The 26,126-nt window shown below is 55.4% G+C and overlaps 1 protein-coding gene across 19 annotated transcripts in view; it reads left to right on the top strand.

Annotated features, from left to right (window-relative positions):
- The window catches only part of CAMTA1 (calmodulin binding transcription activator 1), an 899,438-nt gene that overhangs the window by 821,171 nt on the left and 52,141 nt on the right, over positions 1 to 26,126 (top strand). For 16 of the 19 annotated variants that reach the window (XM_082467637.1, XM_082467635.1, XM_082467634.1 and 13 more), the window contains one exon: positions 354 to 488. In XM_082467637.1, coding sequence (XP_082323763.1) covers positions 354 to 488 — 135 coding nt within the window. Of the gene's footprint in view, positions 1 to 353; positions 489 to 24,246; positions 24,425 to 24,575; positions 24,631 to 25,700; positions 25,780 to 26,126 lie in introns of those variants that run through there. The other 3 variants (XM_082467623.1, XM_082467624.1, XM_082467625.1) reach the window with 3 other exon arrangements.

Raw genomic sequence — 26,126 nt, 5'->3', positions numbered from 1 at the left:
CAGCCCGGCACCACTGGGCTCAGGGTAACAGGCACAGACGAAGCTCTTGCCTTCATCGGGGATGCAGAAGAACTTCTGAAAATACACAGAAGGCCATGCTAAGTGAGTCAGGACAAGCTTGCCGGAAAAGGTGAAACAGAGAAATAAGCACAAAGGAGCCCAAAGCAAATGCTGCACCTAAACGCCCTCCCCCCCCGCATTTTGACCTCGAGGAATGAGCAGGCCCAGGCAGGGCTAATCCATGAAGGGCAGTGGGGAGAGGGTCCTCCTGGCCCTTGGGTGGGTACATGAGGCTGGAGGGTGCCCATGCCCCGCCCCCCTCCCTCCCTGACAGCTCTTTCTTTTGCTTTCAGCCCATGACACTGGTCTTGTGACCCTACAAGTTGCCTTCAACAACCAGATCATCTCCAACTCAGTGGTGTTTGAGTACAAAGCTCGGGCCCTGCCCACACTCCCATCCTCCCAGCACGACTGGCTGTCACTGGACGGTAAGAACAGCGCTCGGGTCACCTTGCCAGGCCCCAAGGGAGAGGGACACTTGGGAACCCTGTGTGCAAGGTGTGAAAAACGAGGAAGCAACCACGTTTCCTAACTTCTGCTGCTCAGGGTGCAAGTCTCACCTCGGGAGGACCGGCTGGTCGCCACCCTCAATCTCGGTCTTTCCCTGGGACAGAGTGAGTAGGTGAGCTTGGACCCAGGGCTTGCCGGGGCGTCTGAGTGGCCAGATCAGCCCCTGAGCTGCTGACAGGCCCCTCTCCGGACAGACCTGGGGCAGCAGGGCCCAGGCATCCTCTGCTGCCCCAGCCCCAGCCCCAGGGCAGTTTCTAGAAGCAGAGGGAGCTCCTGGAGGCCATCACCAAGCCCTGAGCCTCTCAGAGGCAACAGCAACGGGCGAGGCTGGGGGAAGGCAGCCCAGGTTGGGCTTCTTTCTGATTCCAAGGCCTGGACTTCAAGGCTGTGTGTTGAGTGCTTCTGACTTGTAGGAACCGTGAGCCACACCTTCTCATGGAAGCCCTCCCCCACCCAGCTGAGGGCGGAGGGCCAGGGAGCCCCCAGAGGCTCCAAGGCGGGAGGCAGGACGTGATGGCCAAGGATGCTCCTCTGAGAGCCGCTGGCCTGCTGCAACGGGGTGCCGAGCAGTGGCTGCACCCCCTGGGGCGCCAGAGGCTCTGCAGAGAAAAGTTGCAGAGGCTGCCCTTCCAGGCCCGGGCATGCCCAGGGGAAGCCCCGGAGCTGGCCTGGGGGGCTGAGCTGATGGTCTGCTCTGGGCACCGAGACAGGGTGGAGGGATGGCTTACACCCGCCCTTAGTATCAGGGCAGCCGCAGAGGTGCCCGTCTGTGGGATACCTTGCTAGAGACCTTGCCGGCCCAAGGTGTTGGGTCTCAGCTAAGCTGACCCTGGCCCTCTGTGGGGGTCAGTTCCTTAAGCTCCCCTCCCCCATCCACAGCAGCCCTTTGTCTTCTCCCTTCTCAGACCTCCCCTTGCTGCTGGTCGCTGGAGGCTCTCTGGGCTTGGGCACATGCCTTAGGCAGCTTTCCTGGGCCACCCAGTGTGTAGTAAATCTCTGCCTCATCCCAGCCCCGGCCCCAGCAGTGACAGGGTGTCTGGCAGCCGCCCTGGCCACTGAACCCTCCGAGCTGTTCCCAGAGGTGGCTTTGGGTCAGCGGGCATCTGCACCCTGGCAGGGGCTGCCTGGGAGCACCAGGCTGGCCTTGGCAGCCACCCTGGCCGAGGCTGAAGCCAGCCGGCGCTGTGGCGATGACCTGCAGGATGTAACAGAGAAGGGCAGGGTGACCAGGGGCTCCCGTTCAGGAAATCCGGTTTCAGTTTTGCAGAACAAATGGGAAAGGGAACAGGGAACTCTGCGGAGCCCGGGCTCTCCCTCAGTGACCAGGTCACTTCACCAGGGTGCACTGCGGGATGCAGGGACCAGTCAGTGTCGGACCTGCCTGGAAGATGGAGCCCTTCAGAAAGCCAAGTCTAGCCAGGCAGTGCCTTGCCTCAGGGCACAGGAAACATCAGCCGTCCCCCGGGAAGCCCAGAGGGCAGGCGGTACCAGGAGGCTGCCAGCAGGAGAGGATGCTATGATAGAGATCATGGGGAAGGGAAGCCACCTTAACTGCTTCATGACAAGCACACCCCTCAGTCCTCGGCCACGCAGGACACCTGCTCCCCAGCGGCCCCCTCTGCCGGGACTTGGAGCTCCGAGCTGCATAGGCCTCCAGTTGAAATAAGCATCCCCCCAGCCCCTGGCAGAATACACAGGAGAGATGACAGGAGTTGGGGAAGGGACGAGGCAGGGCCACCCCCCTACAGAGAGCAGATGGGGGCCCCGAAGGACCCCATGAATCTCTTTCCCTTTGCGCTTGGCCAGGCATCCTTTCAATAGTGGGAGGGGAAGGGGGGCCAGGGCAGAGGAACCGTGAGACGCCCACCCTGCCAGGGTGGAAGAGTAAAACTAACCTCTCCTTGTTCTTTTCCATCCCCCCCTCCCCGCCCCCAAAAATGAGTACAAGTGACTTATCTACCCAAGGAGCATTTTCCCAGCATTTCACCAGCCTGATACATAATAACGGTGGGGGGAGGAGAGCAGAACCGCAGCCGTAGCGCCAGGGTCACAATCCTCCCAGTGCAAAGGGGACAGCTGGGACAGCCCAGAGGGTGGAGGTCCCCCGGGCTCTGGCCAACCTTGTGGCCTGGCAGTGAAGAAGTGTGTCGAAGAAGATGCTGCAGCGACCAGACTGTCAGAAGCCTTCCTCTCCTCTCCCCTCTCCTCCCGTTCCGCAGCTCTGCCCCTCCCGCCCCCAAGGTTACCAGGCAAATTCTCAGTTAGAGCCGCGGGGACGTGGAGGTGCGCGCCCTGCGGCCAGGGGGAGGGGCGGCGGTGGAACGGGAGGGGGCGAGGGGACAGCAGCGCCGAGCGAACTGGGGTGCGGCGGCCAGGCGGCGCGCGTGCACACACAGGCGCACACACAGACATACACACGCGCATGCACACGCGCACACACGCACGCTTGCACGCCCGGCGCAGCTGCAATGCAGGGACCCTGCGCGGAGCGCTGGGCGGGTTGCGCCCGCGCCCGCCCCACGGACTGCGGCACGGCTCGGCCCTCCCCAGCCCAGGGGAGAGAACGGGGACGTGCAGCCAGGGCTGCGCGCTCTCGCGCCGGCGGCCGCCTCCCGCTGCGCGCGCTCCTGGTCCGCCCCACTCCACCCCCGTCCGTCGCCCTGCTTGCCATCCTGGGGGCGCTCTTTGCCCCTCCCTCCATCCCAGAGGGGGAGAAATGTTTGGGAAGAGATTTCAGCTTTCATTTGTTTAAAAAAATGGATTTGTTTGCCAGACTAAAGGCTGGGTGGGGCACGCGGAATGGAATCCGCGCGCGCAGCAGCAGCCGCGGGGGCGCAGCCTTTGTCCCGGGCGCAGCCTTTGTCCCGGGCGCAGCCTTTGTCTGAGCAGCCTGGCCGGGCGGGAGGCGATCGTCCCCGCGGAGGGTCATGGGCGCAGGGGCCCCGTGTCCCCAAAATCTCAGTTGGACACAGCCATCAAGGCGGAGACAAGCATGGAAACGAGGGAGGAGGGAGAACAGGGAGGAGGGGGCGCTGCCGTCGGCATCTACCCGCTCCAGGCCGATTTTGGGGGGAGCACAGTCCTCTGGGTCTCGGGAGCTGCAGCGCTTCTCCCAAACTTAGGGCACTTGCCCACCCTCCCCAGCCCCTGCACTGTGACCTCTAGAGGACACAGGCCCTACAGGCTGGCAGCTTGCGGGCCACCTGTTTGTCTTATGAAGGATTGAATGCATGCGTGAATAAGTGCCCACAGGACACATTAAGAGAGCTTCATCCAGCCCAGTGTTCAAGAAGGCTTCCAGGAGGAAGTGACTCTTCCACTGAGACCTCCAGCCTGAGCAGGCGTCAGTCAGGCTGAGAGGGATGGGAAGGAGTATCCCAGGGGGAGGGGGCAGCAAGGGCCCCAGGCTGTGGAACAGCTGCTTCCTTTAGCCAAGGGGCTCTGGGAACTACCAGCTTCACCATTTCTTCCCCCAGAGGTCCAGATTCAGAACACATTTCCCCAGGCCTCTTGCATCAGGACCCCAGAGTGGTCCGGGGTGGGTCAGCTGTGCATCTGGGGCGCAATGGGACCTCTTCCAGGCAAGAGGCAGTCAAGCAGCCAGTTTACCCAGGGACCGTTTTCTGAGGGCCTCTGGGAAATGTCCCTTCTGCCTGCCATGGGTCCTGTGGACACAAACAGCCAGGGCTGTGCTGAGCGTGGGCAGGCTGTGCTGTGTGCTTAGATGGCCTCGCCTGGGCCTGTGTTTGCAAAAAGAATAAAGCCAGGCCACCTGACCCTGCGGCTCTGGAGCGACGGGGTGGGGCGCACATCTGGCCAAGGGCACTAGGACACCTTTAAGAGATCCCTGTCCCTGGCAGAAAGGTGAGTGGAACTTCTGGGCACCTGGTTCTTTCCCTTGCAACCAGCTGATGCTCCCCAAGGCCCGGGCCCACCCCTACCCAGCTGAGCCCCTCTCCAAACCGGACTAAGCCGCTTATTCTTAGACTCTATTTTCAGCTGCCTCTCGGGCAGCTGAGCCTCCTGCCTGAGTGAGAGGATTGGTGAGATGCACGGATGCAGTTTTCTTGGGCTCAGCCAGCCAGCCACCTGGGCAGGTCTCCTGCCACCCTCGGGTGGGGGAGGGACCTTGTAATCTCAGGCAGAGGGAGGGAGCAGGAACTCACATCTCATGCCTGCTTCAGCATATGAAGCCTTGGGGCAGGGCGGACACCCCCGGCAGCCTGTCCTCCAGCTCACCGGGGCCAGAGGAGGGTATCTGGCAAGCCAGCCTCTGGGGCAGCCTGGCTCCGGGTTAGAGGTGTGGGAAGGTGGGAGCCTTGCCCCCTGTAAGGAAGTGGAGAGAAGGAAAAGCAAGATTTGGCCTCCTGGTTTGGCCTTCTGTGACCAAACCTTCTGTGCTAATAGATGGAAGATGTGTAGCTGGGATGTTCCCCGGCTCTGTCCCCCTCCCCACCGCCTCCCAGCTGCCTGTCCCTGGCATGTGGCCATGCTCCTGCCAGCCTCTCCCCTGCTGGCTGGTTTCTAACAGCAGCCTCCAACCACCAGGAGTGGGAGACCACACACTGAGCCAGAGGCCAAGGGTGCAGCCCAGGGGCAGCAGGAGGGGCCACTCCAGCCGTGAGAATGGCCCCTGGGAAGCTTCTGGATGCTTCCTCCCTCCAGTGAGGACACTCCAGAGCTTTCAGTTGAGTGTACCTTGCTGGCTCCTCCTGGCCTGGCTCCCTCCATCCTGCAGACCCCCCAGCCCGCCTGCCGGTCTCCCTCCTCTGGGCCCGTGATGAACTGTCCACATGGGAGAACATCAACAGAGCCAGACAGAAAGTGTATCACTTTTACCAGATAATGTGGGGAGAGGAGCAAATGTTAAGTTGTAATGAAGTTTAAATGCCACCGTTTTACTGAAACAAATACAGTTTGTTTCATGGGGTAGAATACAAAATTCAGGAGAGTTTTTTAGATCAGACATAGAGCATCAGTGAATGGTCTTGACTTTGGAGAGTGCCTTGAACCACAGGCAAAGTCAGTGCCCCGAGGGCCCACGTCCTCCTGCCTCTGGGAGCACTTTGAAGAAGCTTCAGAAGCTTGGACGCAGGGGTCTTCTCTGTAAGTAAGAAGGGGCACTGAGAAGAATCTTCTGGCATTCACCTAGAGTGGGGTCTGGGGCACGCTCCAGTGGGTTAACTCATGGGTGTCTGGGTATTTCTTTACATAGCGGGGACCTAAGAAATAAGTTGGTAGTGGCAGAAACTGATTTGAGCCAGTCTTTTTTTTATAAATTTATTTATTTATTTATTTATTTTTGGCTGTGTTGGGTCTTCGTTTCTGTGCAAGGGCTTTCTCCAGTTGCGGCGAGCGGGGGCCACTCTTCATCGCGGTGCGCGGGCCTCTCACTGTCGCGGCCTCTCCCGTTGCGGAGCACAGGTTCCAGATGCGCAGTGAGCCAGTCTTCTACTTGGGACGTGAAGCTGAGTGGCAGGAAGGGCCTCTGGTCTGAGCTGCAGCTACCCAGCCAGGGCCTCGCTCCAAAGCACAGGCTCCCTCCGCATAGTCAGTGTCTCTGCGCTCTGTGGGGTCCACATCCTTACAGATGGGGGTGGGTGTCCTTAGACCTCCTTAGGCAGAAACCAAGGGGCCTGGTGCTCAGATGTCCCCCGGAGGCGTGATCTCCTGCTGCTTGCGGCTGGGGCCACAGCGAATGGATCTGGGTGGCAGGAATGGGTCACCTTGGGGCCATGTTCCCTCTGAAGGCTCTAAGGGAGAATCCTTCTTGCCTCTTCCAGCTTCCGGTGGCCTCTGGCAACCTTTGGCGCCCCTTGGCTGGTGGCAGCATAACTCCAGCCTCTGCCTCCGCCGTCACATGGCGTCTTCCTTCGCTGTGTGTCTCTGTGTCTCTGTTTTCTCTTCTTACAAGGACACGGGTCATTGGATTAGGGCCCCACCCAATCCAATGAATTCATCTTAAACTAGTTACATCTGTAATTAACTAATTACCAAGACCCTATTTCCAAATAAGGTCACGTTCTGAGGCAGAGGGAGAAGAGAGAGGCCCCGGAGAGCGCAGGCTACGTGAACGTTAACAGAACATTCCAGAAGGAGGAGCTGGTGATGGAGACTGAGAAGGAGCAGTCAGGGGAGTCGGAGGGACACAGAAAAGGGTGGGGTCTCAGAGCCTAGGGTCAGGGGGCTTCACAAGGGGAGGAGGTGGTCCCTGGGGTCCGAGGTGCTGGAAGTCATCCAGTGAATTAAAGACCCGGCAGGCCCTGGGATGCTGTCTCCAGGCCCCTCCCTTCTCCCTCTGCCCACTCTCCGTGAGGGCTTAGCCCCGCCCAGGACCCTCTTTACCATCTGTAAAGGTAAAGGTGCACTGATAGGTCCACCTTTGTGCCTCTTCTCAGATCCAGAACCTTCCATCTAGCTGCCCCAGGACATAGCTGCTCCGGTTTTCTTGGGCAAGTCAACGTGTCCCAAATGTTACTCACAATTGTTCTCTTGTTGCCATGCGCCCCCTCCCAACCCTATACCTCCTACAACCTCGGCAGAAAGTCCACCCCAGAAAACCCAGAGTCATTCCTGAGACCCCCTGCTCACGCCCACCTCCCCCCCAAGCCCATCACCATCCTAGTGGCCTTCTCTCCCTAATTTCCCCCACTTCTCTCCATCCCCTCTGCCACCACCCTGACTCGGCCCCAAATGTTCTTGCACATCCTACTCTGGCTCCTGGCCTCCACTCTTGCCTCCTTCCACGAGGGTCATCCCTTCTTGCATCACCAGGCACCGCTCTGACTCCGGGGGACCTTCGTTCTCGTGGACTTTACATTCTAGAGGCGGGAGAAAGATAACAAACACATCACAGAGGAAATATCGGGGCACTTACCGCGGGCAGCCTGGTAGAGGGTGGCCAGGGTGGCTGCTTGAGGTCGGCGGCCGGCGGAGGCCTCTCTGGGGAGGCGCTATGTCAGAAAGGATGCACACGCTAAGATCCTGGGAAGGACGTTCCAGGCCGAGGGAATCACAGAACAGAGTTCCCTGGGAGACACGGAGCCTGGTGTGTAGGGGCCGCCCTGGTGAGCAGGCTAAGGGGAGGTGCAGCGGAAGGAGAAGGGGCCGGGCCTCCGGGGGCCCATCAGCCAGGGCAGGGGGCTGGGACTTTATCCTGAGGACAGTGGGAGGGTTATAAGCCAGTGAGGTGACACGTTCAGTTATGTTTTCAGGACCACCCCGCCTCCGCCCCGGCTGCTGTCTGGAGCATGAATTGTGTCTCTACTCACAGGGCGACCACCCCGGCCGCTCTTGCATCAGTGCGGGCAAGAGATAAGAGTGGCTCCGACAAGGCCGGTGACGATGAATCCCAAGAGACACAGTTTGGGGACTTTTGGGGGGTAGAGTCATGGGCCCTGCTGATGATTTGAACACGGAGGATGAGAAAGAGAAGGATGCGTAGTGCCTAGATTTGGGGCTTAAACAATGGTGGGGGACAGGGGACCATTTCCTGAGATGGAGGAGTTTGAAGAAGGTGGGAGAGAGGGAATCTCGAGTGGGTTTTGGTCATATTCTGGTTGACAGCCTATTAGAGTTGCCAAGTGTACAGTTGGGTTGGAAAGTCTTCAGGCCAAGGAGGGGCCCAGAAAGGAGATAAAATTTAGATGTCATCAGCTCAGCAATGGAATTTAAAGCCATGGGTCTAGAGGCAGTTGCTCCACGAAAGAGGGTGGATAAAGGAGAGGAGAGGGCACAGGGTCAAGCATGGGCTCCCGCAGTATTTAAATGTCAAGCAGAAAAGTTGCTGGCAAAGGGGCTGAGAAGCATCCAGCGAGAGGAGGAAGATGGGGAGGATGTGACCACCGGGAGGCCAGGAGAAGAGAGTGTTTCAAGAAAAAGGGTGTGGCAGCCGTTAATACCAGGAGAAGGGGAGCAGAGCATTCCAGGCAGAGGAAACCACGTGTAGGAAGACCCCACGGCAGGAGGGAGCTCCGTGAATTTAAAGAACCCGGAGAAGTGGCTGAAAACTCTGGTAGCCTGTCTCTGAGCTCAGATCCCTGACTCTCCCCAGGCTGGGACAGGAAAGACCTGGCCCAGGAGGTCTTGTGCCCCCAACCCCTCCTCGTGCAGCCAGAGAAAGCCCCGGGCCCTGCCTTTCCTGCCTTGCCCTCTGCTATTGGCCCAGAAAACCATCCCACAGGTCTGCAGGCCCCAGAGAGGCAGCTTCCCTGGCCCCGGGCTCAAGGAGACATCCACACCTGCTCTGAGTCCCAGGGACAAACTCTCTCCCAGTTGCTCCCCACTGGGGTGCAGGGACTGGTGCCAAGTCCCAAAGCAGGAACAAACTGTGACTCACCCGCCAAACGGTATGTGGATGTCAGACCCAGTGGAGACGGCTCTCAGCCCCCAGCCACTAGCTGTGGCCGGAATGCGGGAATCCTGCAGATGGGCCCAACGGCTGCCTGGAAGTCCTGCTCCCTCCTAAATCAGTTACATCGGACTCCCATTCCTCCACCACGTCATTTAGACGCGGGTCAGCTGTGCTGCAGGGGGCATAGCCTCGAAGAAAGGCCTCTTGGCAGAGCTGGGATCCCAGGAAGACCAGCACGCCTGGGGAGACGGCCAGTTCAGGCCAGCGTTTTGCAGGCTTCCTTAGCTTTTCCTAGGATCCGGCCCCAGAATGCACCTCCCTGGAAAATGGTGGAGATGCTGATCTGTTTACCCAGCAGTGGGAGCAATGGTCCTGAGACGGGGAGACCCAGGACATCGCCCCATGAGCAAGAAGGGGCCGTGGGCGGAGCGGGGGCTGGTGTGGCCTCCAGAAGGAAGCGGGGTCCTGGAGGTCCTGGAGCTGGATGAGAGGAGATCCCCGCCTCCCCTACCAATGATCCAGATCCCAGCCTCTGGGTGGGGCGAGCACAAGCCCTCTCCTTTTAAAAACTCCCCCAAATACACACGTTTCTGATCCTTTCCAAGCAGCCCAGCGACCGACCTTGTCTCCCGCCTCTGTGACAATGAGACATTCACAAGAGTCTGATAGGCTGAAGACCAGCTCCCTCAACTGCTGACGTGTTCCACTTGTGAACTTAAAGTCCTTTGTTTGAGGAAAAAAAAAGTGACAGGCAGGTATGTGTCAGATGTTCCATGCTTAATAATGGGAGACATTTAAAAAAATCCGTGGCAGAGTGGAAATAGTTGATACATCAGAAACAGACTTAGAATCTTCGAGAGTTAGAACTTGAAAGAAATGGTTGTCGCATTGTCCAACCTCCTCAACCCTCTGGAAGGAATCTGGGCCCCCAGAAGAGCGGCGACTTGCCCCAAACCACTGCCGGATCAGGACAGAAGCTCTCCCGACTCTAGATCAGCGTGTGCCCTGCTCCCTCCACCCACTTCCCCTTCTCCATCCCACAGCCAGACTCACAGACTCCGGAAGCCGGGACACAGGGCAGGTGAGAAACCAGCCGGCCGAGGCCCTGGGCCAGTCCTGACATCAGCAGATGGAGAGGTCCCCCGAGTGTCCTTTCTCCTGCCCAGGTCCGAGATGGGCCCTCACCCCATTTGGTGGCACCCACTTTTAGAAGAGCTGCTGACACCTTGGGTCGCCTCAACGGCACCAAAGCTGCATCCCTTGGTCTTGAGACACGAGGGAGAGCTGGCAGACCTGCTGGCACAGAGCTGCCCACCCAGGGGTTACTGCAGCTGACATCTACGTGCCACCACCTGCCAGGCCCTAGCCACGAAGCGTTTACGCGTATCGATTCTCTCAGACTTCCCAACTACGTACGAGGTCCCCCATCCTACAGATGAGGACGCAGACACACAGTGAGCAGGTGATGCCGAGAGGATGATACACAGTGGTCTGACCCCACCCACTGGCTCCTGACCTCCACCCAATGAGAGCCTTCCTCTGCGCCTCTTCTCCCTACTGCAGTTATGCTGCATCCGATGGGGGCCTCCAGAGCTAGAAACATCCTTCATCCCTGCTTCTCCCTTCCCCACGACCCTCTTCCCCCCAGCCAAGCAGTTTGCAAAGTAGGACCCCCAGGGCTTCCTCCTCCCATCTTCCGGGTCCTCTACCATTTTTCTATCTCAGGCCTTTAGCATCACACACCCGGGCTTGGAGCCTCCCCGCTGGCGTTCCTGCCGCCACATCCTTTCCCTCCCCATCCATGCTGTGTATCACTGATGCCTTTGGAAAGGATTGACGAGAACCCGCTGTGTGCCAGGCGCTGTGCAAGGTGCGGTCCCCTGGGAGAGACAGATCCAAAACCTCTTGGCTGCTGCACAGAGAACGGATTGAAGGAGAGCCAGAGCTGGCGAGGGTAGACCAGTGAATCCTCCAGGCTAGAGATGATGCTGGACTTGGCGGTTCTGGAAAAAGGGGACCATCAAGAGAGATTGAGGAGGTAGCGTCAGTAGGACTTGTAGATGGGTTAGGTATGGGGGCTCTGTGTCATGCACCCTGGAGGAGGACCGGTCACGAGTTGGGCTGAGTTTGAAGGGCCTTTGGGACATCCATGGGAAAAGTCAACAACAGCAAGTGAGTGGACTTAGGCTCCAGAGCTCAGAGAAGCATGTGGGCAGGAGAGAGACATCTGTGACATGACTGCATGGAGGTGGCCTGGGAAGAAATGGGTCAAGGGATGTGGATGAAATTGACAAAGGTGAGAATATAGCTGAGTTCTGAGGCCAAGGACTTTTGTCTTAGTTATAATCATGCCCTAAGAGGCCAGGAACACAGTAGGAGCTCAATAAATATTTCTTCAAGGGATAGACGGACGGATGGATGGATGGACGGATGGATGGACGGACAGTGGTGTCTTTGTGACACTGCTGACTGACTCCAGCTTTAGGCTACAGGATCCCTGATGTCAGAGTAGCTGGGGAGGGTGTCCAGAACTGACCAGGCACCATCAACCCCTTTCTGGTTTCCCTGTCACTGGACAAGCTTCAGGCAAATAACCCAAGGCAAGAATGCAGAAGCTTGACCTTTATTAAAAATGTGCCCTTGAGGCTGCCTTCAGAGCTTTTCAGGGGCAGAGAATTCACTACTCAGCTCCCTGGATTTGGAAAAGGAAGAGAAAAAGCAAGTCTCCTCCCTGAGCTGCTCAGACCCATCTCCCCTCTGGACCTCAGAGAGGATGGGGACTTCCCAACCAAGTCCTTGGCAAGTCCCTGCATGGTGTGTCACCATGCTGGGGTCTGGAGGAGGGCCTCATCTGACCCTCTGTGACTCCCTCATTGTCTGACCCAGCCCTACCTTAGCCTGGTGAGTGAATGAATGAGTTGGTAGGTGGGTAGCTGAGGCAGGAGCCATGAAAACCTGCCGATCCACACCCATCTCCATGGAATTCACTGCACCAAAGTGCTCTGGTATGACAGTGACAGCCATTCCAGCCAGGCCCCATGCCAACAGCTTCCTGTTAATGACCCTGTTGAAGCCTCACGATATCCACCTCCTCCGGCACTTGTGACCCCACATTCTTAGGTAGGCACCTCCCTCCTCAGCCAGGTCATAAACCACAATGGAAGAAACAGCTTTGGTAGAAGGCAGCCTGCCCATCGGTCACTGGTACCTGCTGAGTCAACTGGGTCAACTGGGCGTGCCCTACCTCCAGGAGTGCCCAGGACATGAGGCAAGCCAGACAGCACAGTTGGTGTGATGAGTGCCCCATAGGGGCAGGTTCCGAGTATTAGGGGAGCACGTGAGAGGGGCAGGGAGTCCCTCTGTGCTCCCATCAGGAAGAGAATGCACTTGACAGGGGTTAACTCTGTATGAAAACTATGTTTGTTCAGAGGAACGCTCTCCATATGTAGAAAGAATGTGCAAACAGTCAGCCAACTCACAATCCATGCTCGGTTTCCATCATTCATGGAAAGGACTCATAGAGGCCATGAAAGCTGTTATACTCCCAGTTACAGCCTATTACATCAAAGGGATCCAGATGGAAACCAGCCAAGGGAAGAAGTGTGTCCGGCAGGGTCCAGGAGGGCACCAAACACCCACCTTCCATTGTCTTCTCCAGTGGGTTGTGGTCAGCGTTAACGTCCCTGGATCAATGTGTGACAGTGCTCACGGAAAATCACCAATCAGGGAAGCTCACCTGAGCCTTGGTGTCCAGAGTTTTACTTGGGGCTCCACCGCGTAGGCGTGAGGGATTGCCCTCATGGCTGATCTCGGTCTCCGGTCTCTCCTGAGTTGGCTGAAACTGTGTGACCGAAAGTTCTTACCCTAAATGGCGTGGTTGATCCTTCTAGAGTGGCCAGCCCCTACCCTACAACTCTCCACTGTAACCAGCTCCTACCTTAAATCATACTGTAGGACTCTCCAGTGACTCAGGCAAACTAAGCCACTCCCTCCAGCAGGACATTCCAAGGGCTTAGAGATCACCTCCTGGAAGGCAAGGACAAAAGCCAGACCTCTCTTTGGTCAAGGTTAAAGTCTCTACTGCGCAGAATTGTACCTCCCCTCCTCTGCCCCCACCAGCCTGTCTCCCCTGCTTCTCACCCAGCAGACCAATTTCTTTTTGCTGTTCTTGTCTCGAGAGGAAACGCTGAGTGTCTGACATGGTTTTTGCTGTTGTTGTTGCCGTTGTTTTCAAAGTGTTGCCCCTACGCGGATATTGTGTAGTGCTCAGCAATTCTCTGGGGCTCAAGAACACATTTTATTATGAAAAATGGTTTGGGCAACTACTTTGTCTTCTGCAGAGAATACTGTGCAAAGCTCAAGATTTCCTGGGCAGAGATGTGAAATTCACTACATTACAGATCCATCCACTTAAATGTGAAGTCCAATGAGAAATTTTAAGAGCCTTTGACGGCTAAGGTCATTATTCTCACATATTATCTCAATTAGCTCTTTAAATTACTCACCTGTGCCACGGCCCGTGATGCTCTGTAAATGAACCTGCATCCCGGCTCCATCCTGCAGACAGCACCCCTGGCTCCAGCAGTGTTCTTTCCTCACTGAAGTGTTCTCCTGTTGGCTCCATTTGCTGCTGAAGGCTTGTGAGCAGCTCCATTTGGAGCTGCCACTCAGCCTTCTCCCTCCCCCCACCCCCTGGAGGAAGCCCCTCCTCCAACAGTGCTCCTCTTTTTTCCCCCAACACCGATGGGAGTGGATCTGGCCTTGCAAATGGTAACCAGCTGGGTGCACACGGGAATCTCAGAGCCAGGGTGGGGTCCTGGGCAAAGAGCATTCCTGCTCAATAATTCACCTTTAAGAGAAAGAGAAAACCTAGATGCAGCATTCGGCCATCTTCTAAGATGTGAACAATTCAGTGTGATTCTCAGACATGAAAAATGCAGCAATGCTCTAATTTTATAAGCTCAGTGATGTTTATTATGACATCAGAAGGCCTGGCCTGGGCCCCCCGGGAACAGCTAAAGCCAGGGGAAGCTCTAGTGTGTAGCTCCGAGCAGGGCCCGCCCAGAAGTCCTGCAGATGTGGCCTTACGAGGTCCGGCTTGATGCATTCAAAGCCTCCAGTGCCCTGGCACTTGGAGATGGCTGATGCATTTATCACGAGTCTTTCTGCCCGTTCCTGGAAAAGCAGCAGGAGAAAAAGCCAGCTCTGAGCAGAGAGCAGTCGTGCAGCAGGAAGTGTGAACCTCCAGGCCCCCTGACTGCACTTCCAGACATCATTCCTCCCCCAGCATTCTCGGTTTTGATTCCCAGAAGAAAGTGAGCGGGGGCTCATTTTATATTTGCTGAAAGGCCCTGGCATTGTTTTAAGTTACTTGAAAGTGAGTTAAAGCTGGGAGGATCCTTGGATGGGGCTGCATTTCTAGTGACAGCATCCCAGGGGATTTCACTTTGATGCGGATGGTGATTCTCAGGCAGCAGGGCCAAGCCAGGGACTGACCCGGCTTCAGTGGTCCAGAAGCCCGTGAGCTGCAGGCCTGCGTGGGGATGTGGCTGCCCTTTGAGGGGCCACAGCGGATACCAGGGTGTCAGAGACCAACTGGGGATGGGGGCACACATGTGTGTGCAACACATCTGTGCTTTTCCCTGGCCACTCTTTTGTTTTTCTCAGTAACGGTGTTGAGCACCTAAGGTGTCCAAAACTCTCCCTGAGCTCAACCTGTCAGCTCTGCTTCTCCAAGGCGTGTGAGATGGTTGTAGCCTAAGATGCACTGGCCTCTAATTGCGCCTTCCCTTTTGATTGCTTTTCCTTCGTTTCGGTAACAGAGCGGGATTTGACAAGCCCCTCCCCTGGTGACCTCGGTAATCATTGATTATTTGTAGGAAGCTGCTGGTTGCTTCCCTAAAAGGGGAACTTCCCAGCTCTTGTTACCACCAGTGTCTAAGCTTCAGGGTTTGGTCACAGCAACTGTCAGGATGGTGATTTCAAAGTGGTCTTCACCGTAAATATCCAGTCTTTTGACTGTTGTCACCTTCAGTCGAATATACTCATTTCTCCTTAATCAGGTTCCCAAGTTTAAAAAAAAAGAATAATATCTACTTCGTAAGAAAGTATACCACAGCAGCTTTAGTAAGTGCAATTTGAGTGTACCTTTTGAGTAAACACCGCTGTTCTTAACCGTGACTCCACTGGGCCATACAACAGCAGCCCAGTGGGCGTCTGTGATGCTCTCAGACCCCAAAGACCGAAGCTTCCTGAGATCGTCTCTGGAAAGATCTGCAGGAGGGTTGGGCCCTGATTTGGCAAGCATGACCTTGAACAGGGAGCCATAGCGTTCTGCACTTGAAGGTCTATGAGCCCTCAGCCAGGTAAAGAGATGCATGGACATGTGGGGAGCCGGGCTTAGAAGACAAAGCTTGTCTTAGCTTGTCTTTGTTACTGCCAGGTAACATACCGCAGATGGAATGGCTGAAACAATAGACATTTATTTTTTCACAGTTCTGGAGGCTAGAAGTTCAAGATCAAGGTGTGGGCAGGTTTGGTTTCTTTTGAGGCCTGTCTTCTTGTCTTGCAGACAGCCGCCTTCTCGCTGTGTCCTCACATGGCCTTTTCTCTGTGTGCTGTCTCTTTGTGTGTCCCAATATCCTTCTCATATAAGGACACCAGTCAGATTGGGTTAGGGTCCACCCTAACAGGCTCCTTGTAATCTAATCACTTCTTTTAAGGTCCTGATTCCAAATACAGTCCCGTTCTGAGGTCCTGTGAGTCAGGGCTCCAATCTATGAATTTCTGGGGGTGTAAAAACTCAGCCCATAACAGAGTTATTCTCCAAAAATGAGATGTCCTGCACGAAGAGGATTTCATCACTGTCATGAGGGCTTTGCCAAGGCCCCAGACCTGCCCTTTGAGACCCCATGGTGGGCCCACAACTCAGACCCCCCCCACCCCAGGCCAGAGGCCTCATCTGGAGTTTTGCTGGCTTGCGCCTGAGTTTTCTGGCTATCTTGGCCAAGGTGTGGACTAGTCACCTTGCCCTATTGTTTAGCTGAGACACGGTGCTAACACCTTTTGGGCACCGCGCTACGAGCTTCACAAATAGTCCTTATGATGACCTTGGGATGCGGCTACTATTATCATCCCTGTTTTACAGATGAGCACACTGAGGCCAGAGAATAGAGTTTTCCAAGGGGTCAGAGCTGGAAACAGTGCCCCGGCCCTTCTGCCTCCCGAGCAGGGGCCTCACCGCTTGGCTACTCTGCCCTCAAGGGCTTTTCAGCTCCTGCTTCGAATAAAGCCCAGGCAGAAGCCCAGGCCTGGCTGGCCCAGCTTAGAGGGTCCCCAGGCCAGACAGAACCCATCTCCTTGAGTATGTCTGCGGTGTGCCACCCAGACTCCTGGTACCAAAGGGTGGTGTTGCGTTGACAGGCACAGCTTCAGGGAGACTGCTGGGGGGAGGAAGGGGCCTCGGCCCTGCCAGCCAAGCTGCCAAGCCTGTCTTTTGGTTAAGGAGGGGCCCTTCACCCTGTTGTACTGTCACAGAGGCTGTTTCTTTAGCTCTCACATGGGGCCGAGCAGAGAAGCAGCTAAGAGCTCCAGCTCAGGAGTGCGGGGGATCGGGGTCTCTGCTGCTCACTAGTGCACAGTCCAGGGCAAATTACGTAACCCCCTGTGCCTCAGTTTCCTCCTCTGTAAAACCATGGTAATAGGAACACCCACTGCACAAACTTGGTGTGACGATGAAAGGAATTAACATGTGTAAAGAATGTAGTCACCCAGCAAATATTATCTTGATGATGATGATGATGGTGGTGATGATGATGGTGATGATGATGATGATGATGATGATGATGGTGATGATGATGATGATGATGATGATGATGGTGATGATGATGATAATGGTGATGATGGTGATGATGATGGTGATGATGATGACGATGGTGATGATGGTGATGATGATGGTGATGATGATGATGATGGTGATGATGATGGTGATGATGATGGTGATGATGATGGTGATGATGATGATGATGGTGATGATGGTGATGATGATGGTGATGATGATGACGATGGTGATGATGATGACGATGGTGATGATGATGACGATGGTGATGATGGTGATGATGATGGTGATGATGATGATGGTGATGATGATGGTGATGATGATGATGATGGTGATGATGATGATGGTGATGATGATGGTGATGATGATGATGATGGTGATGATGGTGATGATGATGGTGATGATGATGACGATGGTGATGATGGTGATGATGATGGTGATGATGATGATGGTGATGACGATGGTGATGATGATGATGATGATGGTGATGATGGTGATGATGGTGATGATGATGGTGATGATGATGACGATGGTGATGATGGTGATGATGATGGTGATGATGATGATGGTGATGATGATGGTGATGATGATGACGATGGTGATGATGGTGATGATGATGGTGATGATGATGATGGTGATGACGATGGTGATGATGATGATGATGATGATGGCAGCTCCCATCCCAAGAGGAAGAACCAGGTCTCTCCCCTCCCCAGGTGGCATCTGCCTATTAAGCTGTCTTCACTATTCTGTCCATGGAGGCTATACCTCCTTGTCCATGAGGACCATTCTGCCCAGAGTCCTAGAGCAGATGGGACCTTGGTGAGTTAGAAGGCCTGGGTGGGACCATGAGCCACACTGGCATGGGTCCTTGGTCCTCGTCCCCAAGCCCCACCCAGGGCGCCCCCTAGTCCCTGGGCTCCCACTTTACATTCATTATCCAATTTCATCCTCTGCCTATTTCATCCTCTCCCAGGTGATGTTTCCATCCCCATTTTACTGACAAGGAAGCTGAATCTCGTCAGGTGACTTGTCCTTTGTCACGCAGCTCAGGGCTGTGGATACTAAAGCCCATTGGGTGCTTTATCAACACGTTACCACTTCCTGAATGTATTTTGGATTATCCGCCTTTTGACTCTGTTGCTCCTTAGAGCAGAGCACGTCCCCCACTCTCATAGGAGACTAGCCATGTATTTTACCATCTGGCATGTGTATAATCCTGGGGGAGGGGGCAGAGGGAATGGATGGGCCTGTATGAGCCATCAGGGAGAGTGTGTGAAGGTGGTTTCTTTCCCCCAACTTCTTTGGATTCTCTTTCTGCATCTTGGCCCTTAAGAGAAACCCCCAAGTTCCCAGACTGAGCTGACAGTCTTCCCGGGCTGATACCAATCCTGGCAGCACGGTTTGTCCTGGTAGCAAACACCTTGTCTCATACAGCTGTCCCCTACAGTAATCTAATGCTGCGTAACAAACCACCCCAAAGCTGAGTGGCTCAAAACAGCAAGCATGTGCCAGTGCCCTCAATGCTGTGGGTTGCCTGGGGGCATGCACGCAGCTGCATTCACGGGACTGGTCATTTCAAATCCACAGTCCCTGCAGCCAAAGCACAGGGGTGCTTGCTGTGTCAGGTCCCACTGGACCTGCACCAGGACCCCATCTGCATGGCCTTAGACCTCATTTTGCAGAAGAGGAAAGTGAGGCACAGGAAGAGAAAGGAGCTTGGCACACAGGTAGTTAGTGGTGATGCAGGAACCAGGGTCTGGGCTGCCCTGCCCCCACCCAGTGCCTCCCTCCCATGGGAGGCTCAGGGGTCTGACAAGGACATTGGCAGCTCAGCTGAGGTGTCTGAGGCTCTCTGCAAAGCTCACCTTCACCCCTGAATCAGCCAACCATTGTGATGGAGAAGCCCGGCCTATCAGGGACCTCTCCAAGGGGACCCCAAGTTCAGGCCACGGTTCTCTCCAGGATCCCTAGCTGTCGAGGAGGCAGTCACAACAAGTGGGAACTTGATGGACTCACCCCTGGCCTTTTCACAATCCTTCAGAAGCACAATTAGACAGGTGTCCTCTTCCATCATCCTTCTGCCCCATGGGGTCACCATCACGGGATTCAGCACCTCCCCTGTGTCTGTCTTGTCTCCTCACTGAGCAGTCCCCTAGCCAGGCCACATTCTCCACCTGCTGCCACCATATCCCACTGAGGGCCGGACACGGGGGCTCAGTGAGCAAGAGGGGACCCACTGACAAAGGATCAGCCATCAGACCCTCCTGATCTTGGTTCTTCTTTTCCCATCACTCAGTTTTCTCTTCTAAAATTAATCCACTGATTCTTTTCATACTTCATTCTTTTTCTCTTCCACTTATTGTGTGTGTGTATATATCTCCACTGAGATATAATTAACATACCATACAATTCACCCATTTAAAGTGTACAATTCAAAGTTTTTTAGTCTATTCACAGGGTTGTACAGTCAATATCACAACCCAATTTTTGAACAAGTTTATTCCTCCAAAAAGAAACCATTTTACCCATTAACAGTCCCGTCCCACTGCCCCCAGGCTCCTCCCTCCTCCCCCGCCTAAGGCAACTATTCATCTACTTTCAATCTCTATAAGTCTGCCTGTTCTGGAGTCATATCATATGTGTTCGTTTGGACTGGCTTCTTTCACTTAGCATTATTTCTTCAAGGTCCATCCATGTTGTAGCAAGTGTCAGTTCTTCATTCCTTTTTTTTGCCATATAAATGTCCATATGTGTGGACATATGTCTTCATTTCTCTTGGTATATACATGGAGTGGAATTGTGGGGTCATATGGTAACTCTATGAGTAAACTTTTGAGGAAGAGCCAGACTATTTTCCAAAGCAGCTGCACGATTTTACATTCCCACCAGCAGGGTAGGAGTGTTTCAGTTTCTCCACATCCTCACCAACACTTGTTATTGCCCATCTTTCTTATTATAGACATCCTGTGGATGTGAAGTGGTATCTGATTTGCATTTTTGTGGTTTTGGTTAGTGATTCTGATTTACATTTCCCCAATGATTAATGTTGCTGAGCATATTTTCATGTGCTTTTCATGTGCTATTAGCCATTTGTTTATCTTCTCTGGGGAAATATCTATTCAGATCCTCTGCCCATTTTTAAAAAAATAAAGGTTGCTTTTTATTCTTGAGTTGTAAGAATGATAAGGAATACAAGTTCCTTATCATGTATATGATTTACAAATATTTTCCCCATTCAGTGAATTGCCTTTTTCACTTTCTTGATGGTGTCCTTTGAAGCACAAATGTTTTTGATTTTGATGAAGCCCAATTTTTTTTTTTTTTTTTTTGGTTGCTTGTGGTTTGATGCCATAGCTAAGAAACCATTGCCAAATCCAAGGACATGAAGATTTCTCTCGACATTTTCTTCTAAGACATTTGTAGTTTGGCTTTTATATTTAAGTCTTTGATCCATTTTGAATTAATTTTTACAAATGGTGTGAGGTAGGGGCCCAACTTCATTCTTTTACACGGGGACATCCAGTTACTCCAGCCCTATTTGTTGAAAAGACTATCCTTTCCCCATTGAATTATTTTGTCACTCTTACCCATGGTTTCTAAAACTACTTTTATATTTCATAAGGCCTTAAAGATACAATGAATATGCATCTTGCATTTATTTTTAAGTTGTCACTTAGTTTAGGACTACTATTTATTTTTTATTAGAAGTTGATATATGCAGAAACATATTTGATTTCTTATGAGATAGGAGAAGTGAAGTTATGCTGCAGTAACAAACAACCCCATGTCAAATGATTTATTTCTCTCTCACGCTCAAGTCCAATGCCAGTTGGTAAGGAAGGTCCTATTCATCACAGTTACTCAGGAACCTGGCCCAGTAGAATCTACATCTTGACATAAACAATCATCACAGTTGCCGGGGCTGAAGAAAAGAAGTCCTGTTTCTTAGAAATTTCCCAGACTGCTTTCTTAAACAAAGGGAATCTTAATGATGGCAAGAATTTTTAGGTACTTGGAGAGCCATCACAGGGGCAGAATGAGTGCAGGTTCAGAACTTGAAACCCAGACCTGCTGCATACGGTCTGCATGACTTTAGGCAAGTTATCTGACTCCTTGCAGCCTCATTTTTCCCTCTGTACAATATCCAGCTTGCAGGAGAAATAGTAGCAGTGTATGTGAGTGTCTAGCGTAATAGCAGGCAGATATCAGGTACCCGACAAACCATAGTTCCCTTCATCCTCCTGAGACCCTCAGCAGAGGTTAGGGCTGGGATGCGGACACACCATCTCTGCTTTAAGATGCAACAGTTGCACTTGGTCTGGGTGCTACCAAGTGAAGTCATCACCGAGCAAAGTTTTCTTCTTCACTATTTAAAAAAATGACCCAGGTATACTCAAAGCCCCATAAAAACCTAGTGGAAGAATTTGCTTGAAGCACATGCCTGTCTCACCCTGTCATTTCCTAACCTGGAAGAGAGGAGCATGAATACCCACGAGGAAAGACACCCTGCCAGCACACTGCCTGAGCTCTGAGCTTACTCCGGAAGCATCCAGCTCACCCTGCCCCAGCTCCGCCTGCCTTTCCAGGTGTGGGCCCAGGGAGGGCACTTGCTCTTGTGGCCTCCACCCCGAGACAGAGGTGCAGAGGGGAAGGAGAGCGGCAGATCTTCCAAGAGGGGAATGGCCCCAGCTGAGGACTTTCCTAGTGCAGAAATGTCACCTCGGGCTGCCTGGAAGGAGAGCTCCAGGCTGCTGACCCCAACTCTGACATCAGGGACCAGCCAATGTGTTGAAGCAGCCATGGCTAAATGTTTCTTTCATGCCAGGTGGACATGAGCTGCTGGAGGAAGGGTGAAGGGTCATGGCAGGCAGCTGGGATGCCCAGGTCTGAACGAGAGCTGAACTTCTGCCTTTTCAAAAGCAAATCCAAGGGGGAAGAAAAAAACCAAAACCAAACAAACAAAAACCACACAACAACAACAAAGTTCCCCACCTGAAAGAAAAGTCTGGAGGCTTTTTCTTTAGCTGGGGTCCAGGTGGCTGAACCTGGGCCCAATCATCCTGAGTTCCCTGCACTGCGTGTATAAAGGCAGGTATTGCCCCTCATGATCCCACCTCCCCAGTTGGTCTCTGTTGCTCACAATCTACTCAGAGCAATTCAACAACTATTAGCTGAATCCTTCCAGCGTGCCTGGAATTGTGCAAGGTGCCAAGATAAGTTAAGACTCCATTCCTGTTCTCAAAGAGATTAGAGGTGTCTCCTTCTCAGCTAACAACAACTAACTTTTAAAAAAACTTCTTATGAAGGTACAGTACATATGGAAATTGCATATATCGTAAGTATGTGAAACTCAGCTCAATGAGTTTTCACAAACTAAAACCAGTGCCCAGGTCAAGAAGAGAACATTACCAGAAACCCAGAAACCCACCCCCACTCCTTTCCAGCCACTATCCGCCACTCCAAGACACCCTGATTCTGATGGCAACAAGAGCGAACTTGTATTGAGTGTAACTTATGTGTCAGGCACCACTGGTGTAAGCACCTGACATCTATTGGCTCATCTAATTCTCACCCATAGATCTGAAGGCACAGCCCATGGGGAACACAGTTAGCAAATGGGAGAATCTAACATTGTCCCCGACTACTACCCTTACATTGCCTCTCCTGGAGGCAACAGAGTGCTGAAATAGTAATGCATAACAATGCTCCTGGGTCTGCTCCGCTGAGAGCAGCCAGGGGATCTGAGCCAGGCCTCAATGAATGGATAAGAATGCCCCTAGCAGATAAAGGGGGGGAAAGTGCATAAGCAGAGCAGGGAAGCGCAGGGGTCCAGTGTGGTGAGAGCAGGGCAGAGGCAATGGGGGTGGGAATACGAAGGACTTGTTGGAGCTGGATTGTGAGTGCGTTCGAGTGTTCTGACTTTGCCGGGGCAGGTGAGGGACTTGCTGAGGTTTAGAATCAGCCATCGGCCCCAAGAGTGAGACCATACTCCACCTGCTTGCTTTGCTGGCTCAGAGGCGTGGCACAGGATGGGAGCCAGCCCCACTAGGGATGTCCTTGGGCTTGGTCTCTAAACAACGACTCAGTTTTGGTTGTACAGTCTTGACAGCTGTGCAAAATTCTGTGGTTATTTTCGTGTGCGTTTGGGTAGGCTCAGTAAAAGAGACTCTGCCCCCATCTTTCGAGACTTTTTAACCCAGATGGCAGAAAGGAGACATAACCAGTTTTTACGATCTTTGAGAATATGAGGGAAAAAAGAGAAGATGGGCTCATCACAAGTCTGCACGGGTCAAGCACTTTCTGTGTGCAAGGCCGTCGGTGGGGTTAATTGAATCGGCAGGACTACACCTGTTACAGGGAAAGGAGAAGGGGTGGTGGTGTCCATTTGGGATGCCTGGGAAGGCTGCTTGCAGACGTTGAGTCTTGATGGAGAGGTGTGACTTGGGCTTGAGGCGGGAAGCAAGCGATACTATGCAGAAGCATCCAAGTGAGAAAGCCGAAGCCAGAACTTTTGGACACCAGGGTTAGAGCCGAGGGATGGGCAGAGGCCCTAGAACTTCAGTTAAGGAGGTCAGGCCCTGCGCCGCCGGAATGGGCGCCTTGGACACTCCTGAACTCCCACGGGAGCCGTCCTGCAGCATCCCTGCCCAGACATCCTCGGCCCCGCCCTGGCCGACGACCCGGGCCCCTCCGCACTCCGACCCCGGGACCCGCCCAAGTGCCCCGGCGGCCTCCCGGGCGCTGCCCCGGCTCCGCAGCCGTCGGCCGGCTCACCGCGCCCCGCGCCCCTCCTTCCCGCCCAGCTCTCCGCGCTCCCCCGCTCGCGGCGCGGCGCAGCGCAGCGCCGGCTCCTCCCGTGGCTGCATTGCAGACGCCGCCGCCGCCGCCGCCGCCGCCGCAGGGCGCGCCAGGGCTGCGCCGGGAGCCCGGGCCCGGGTACGCGGGGCCCCTGGGTGCGGGGCTCCCGAGCGGACCCGACGGCGCCGCGGGGCCGGGAGTCGGCGGCCGGGCGAGGGGTGGCTCCGCAGGCCGGGAGCACGTGGCCCGAGCGCCCCTCCCGCGCGGCGCGGGCCCCAGAGGGGGCCTCCCGGGGCTGTGGGCCCGGGGGAGCGGGCGCGGCCGTCGGGCTCGGAGTCGTTCCTGCCCTCGAGGGGACCGTGGCCACCCGGCTGGCGGGCCTCTCGGAATCTGGGCGGTGGGGCGGGCGACGGCATCGCGAGGGGCCGTGGCGCGCCCGGGGCCGCGCTCCGCCCGCACCCTCCGGGCCGGGCCCGCCGCCGTCCAGCGCGGCGCCGCGGGGCTCGGGCGCAGTTCCGGCGCAGTCCCCGCGCCGAGCGGCTCCGCGCCCCACACCTGCCTCTGCCCGGCTCCGGGTGACGTAGCGCCCTCCGATTGGCCCGCGGGGCCCAGAGGGCGTGGCCGAGGCTGGTGAGCTCACCGCCGCGCCCCGCTATTGGCCCGGGCGGCGCACTCGGGCTGTGGCGGGGAGACAGCGGTACCCGGAGCCCGAGTCGTTCCAGCCGCGGCGTGTGGAGCTGAGCGGGTCGGGGCAGGGCTGGGCTGTCGGGGCCGGGCCGGGCGGGGCCGCGCGGGAGGAGTAGGAAGACAGAGGCGGCTCGGCGCCAGCCCGACCGAGCGTTGGTCGTGCTCACCAAGTCGGAGTGAGTGTGCGTGCGGCCGAGGGGAGAGTCGGCCGGGCGCGTGCGGGGCGAGGGCGGTGGCCGGCGGGGGCGCGCGGGCCGGCCGGGCGCGCGGGGGCGGGGCCGGGGCCGGGCGCGCGCCGCGGCCGGGGCGTGGGGAGCACCCGCGCCCGCGGCGGGGGCGCGCGTGTTTACGCGAGGGGGAAGCCAGTGTGTCGGAGGAGCGGGTGCGAGGACACGCGCGTTTGCGGAGGAGCGGGGGGGGGCGTGGGAGGGTCGCGCGTGTTCACGCGAGGGAGGATTGTTTGGACGCGCGAGTGTGCGTGGGGCCCGGCGCGTGTTTACGGGGCGAGCGTGCGGGAGGGGGTGTTTGGCTGAGCGTGCGGAGCGCGTGTTGATGGAGCGAGGGGGAGGGCGTGAGCGTGTTTGCGGAGCGGGGGTGCGGACACGGGTGTTTACGGTGCAAGTGGGAGGGTGAGGGGGCGCGTGAGCTGATGGAGAGAGCGCAGGGACTGAGTCTGTTTTGAGGCGCGAGTGCGCGTGGCGCCCGGAGTGTTTACCGAGCGAGCGTGGGTGAGGGGGATGGCACCACGCGTGTTCGTGGAGCTAGTGGGGGAGCGGGAGGAGCGAGGCCGGGAGCGCGCGCGCGTGTTGCTGCGAGGCGGTGGGGGCTGGCGTGGGTGTGAGAACACGCGTGTGCGCGCGAGCTCGTGGGAGTGTTTGGGTGAGTGGCGGTCTGGGGACGCGCGTGCGGGGAGTGGCCGCGTCGGGGCGCGAGCGGCGCGGACGCCCGTGGGGCCGCCGGCTGGTTTTCGTTTTCGAGGCGCGTCTGGGTGGCGGGCTTTTCGGATCGAGTGCTCGCTCCCGCGGCCAGGCGTGGGGAGAGGGGCGGGGCCGGGTGCCCCCTGGTTGGGGCGCGGGGAGAGGGGCGGGGCCAGGCGCCCGCTCCACGGGGAGAAGGGCGAGAGGAGAGCAGCAGGGACAAGTGCCCGCTTGGCAGGGAGAGTGGCGGGGACAGACTGGCCCTCGGCCCCAGACGCCTCTGCGGGACAAGGCGGTTGGAGGCTGCCTTTTCCTAGCAGGCCAATGGAGTGAATGAACGTTTTATTAATCCGTGCGTAGAACACGGCGGGGAAAGTTGGTTGAGTTCAGAGACTAAAGGTTTGGAAGAACTTCCTGAGAGCTTTGCTTCCCTGCAGAGCAGGGACTGGAGAGGCGCATTGACCCTTGCTTCCACCAGCCAGGCTCCGCGTGGCCTTCTTGCATTTATAAGATCTCTCCTGCTTTGGTTTCCTAGGGATGGCCCAATGTCAGGGCCGGTCCTGATGGTGGTCAAATGTTTGAGACCATTTTTCAATCTTCGTCGATTTCTGCAGGCATCAAATTTCCGAAAATATAGTACTCTTGCAAATAATCTTCCTAATCAATTACTTCACCAGGGAATGATGGCAGACTTAAAGCCTGTTTTGGATTTTGTCCACCATTGTTTGGTATGATTTCTACTGGTTAGTCTGAAATATATTGATGTAATTGGCAAAGCAGATACAGTAAACATGAGAAGTGCTCTCAGATAATTATGAAGTGCCTCGTGTATTTGTTTGTTTGAATGCATTATATTTTTCCCATCAGTGAGGCCAAAACCTGAAATTAAAAAATTGTGATCCCCCAAAGTTGTGTCACATACGGAAAATGGCTGGCTGTATATAACGAGTCCTCTTCTCTC

This window comes from Balaenoptera physalus (assembly GCF_965194825.1).
Source record: "Balaenoptera physalus genome assembly, chromosome: 1".
In the NCBI taxonomy this organism is placed as follows: Eukaryota; Metazoa; Chordata; class Mammalia; order Artiodactyla; family Balaenopteridae; genus Balaenoptera; species Balaenoptera physalus.
The sequence above is the reverse complement of the archived record's forward strand: the minus strand, read 5'-3'. Positions and strand labels throughout refer to the sequence as shown.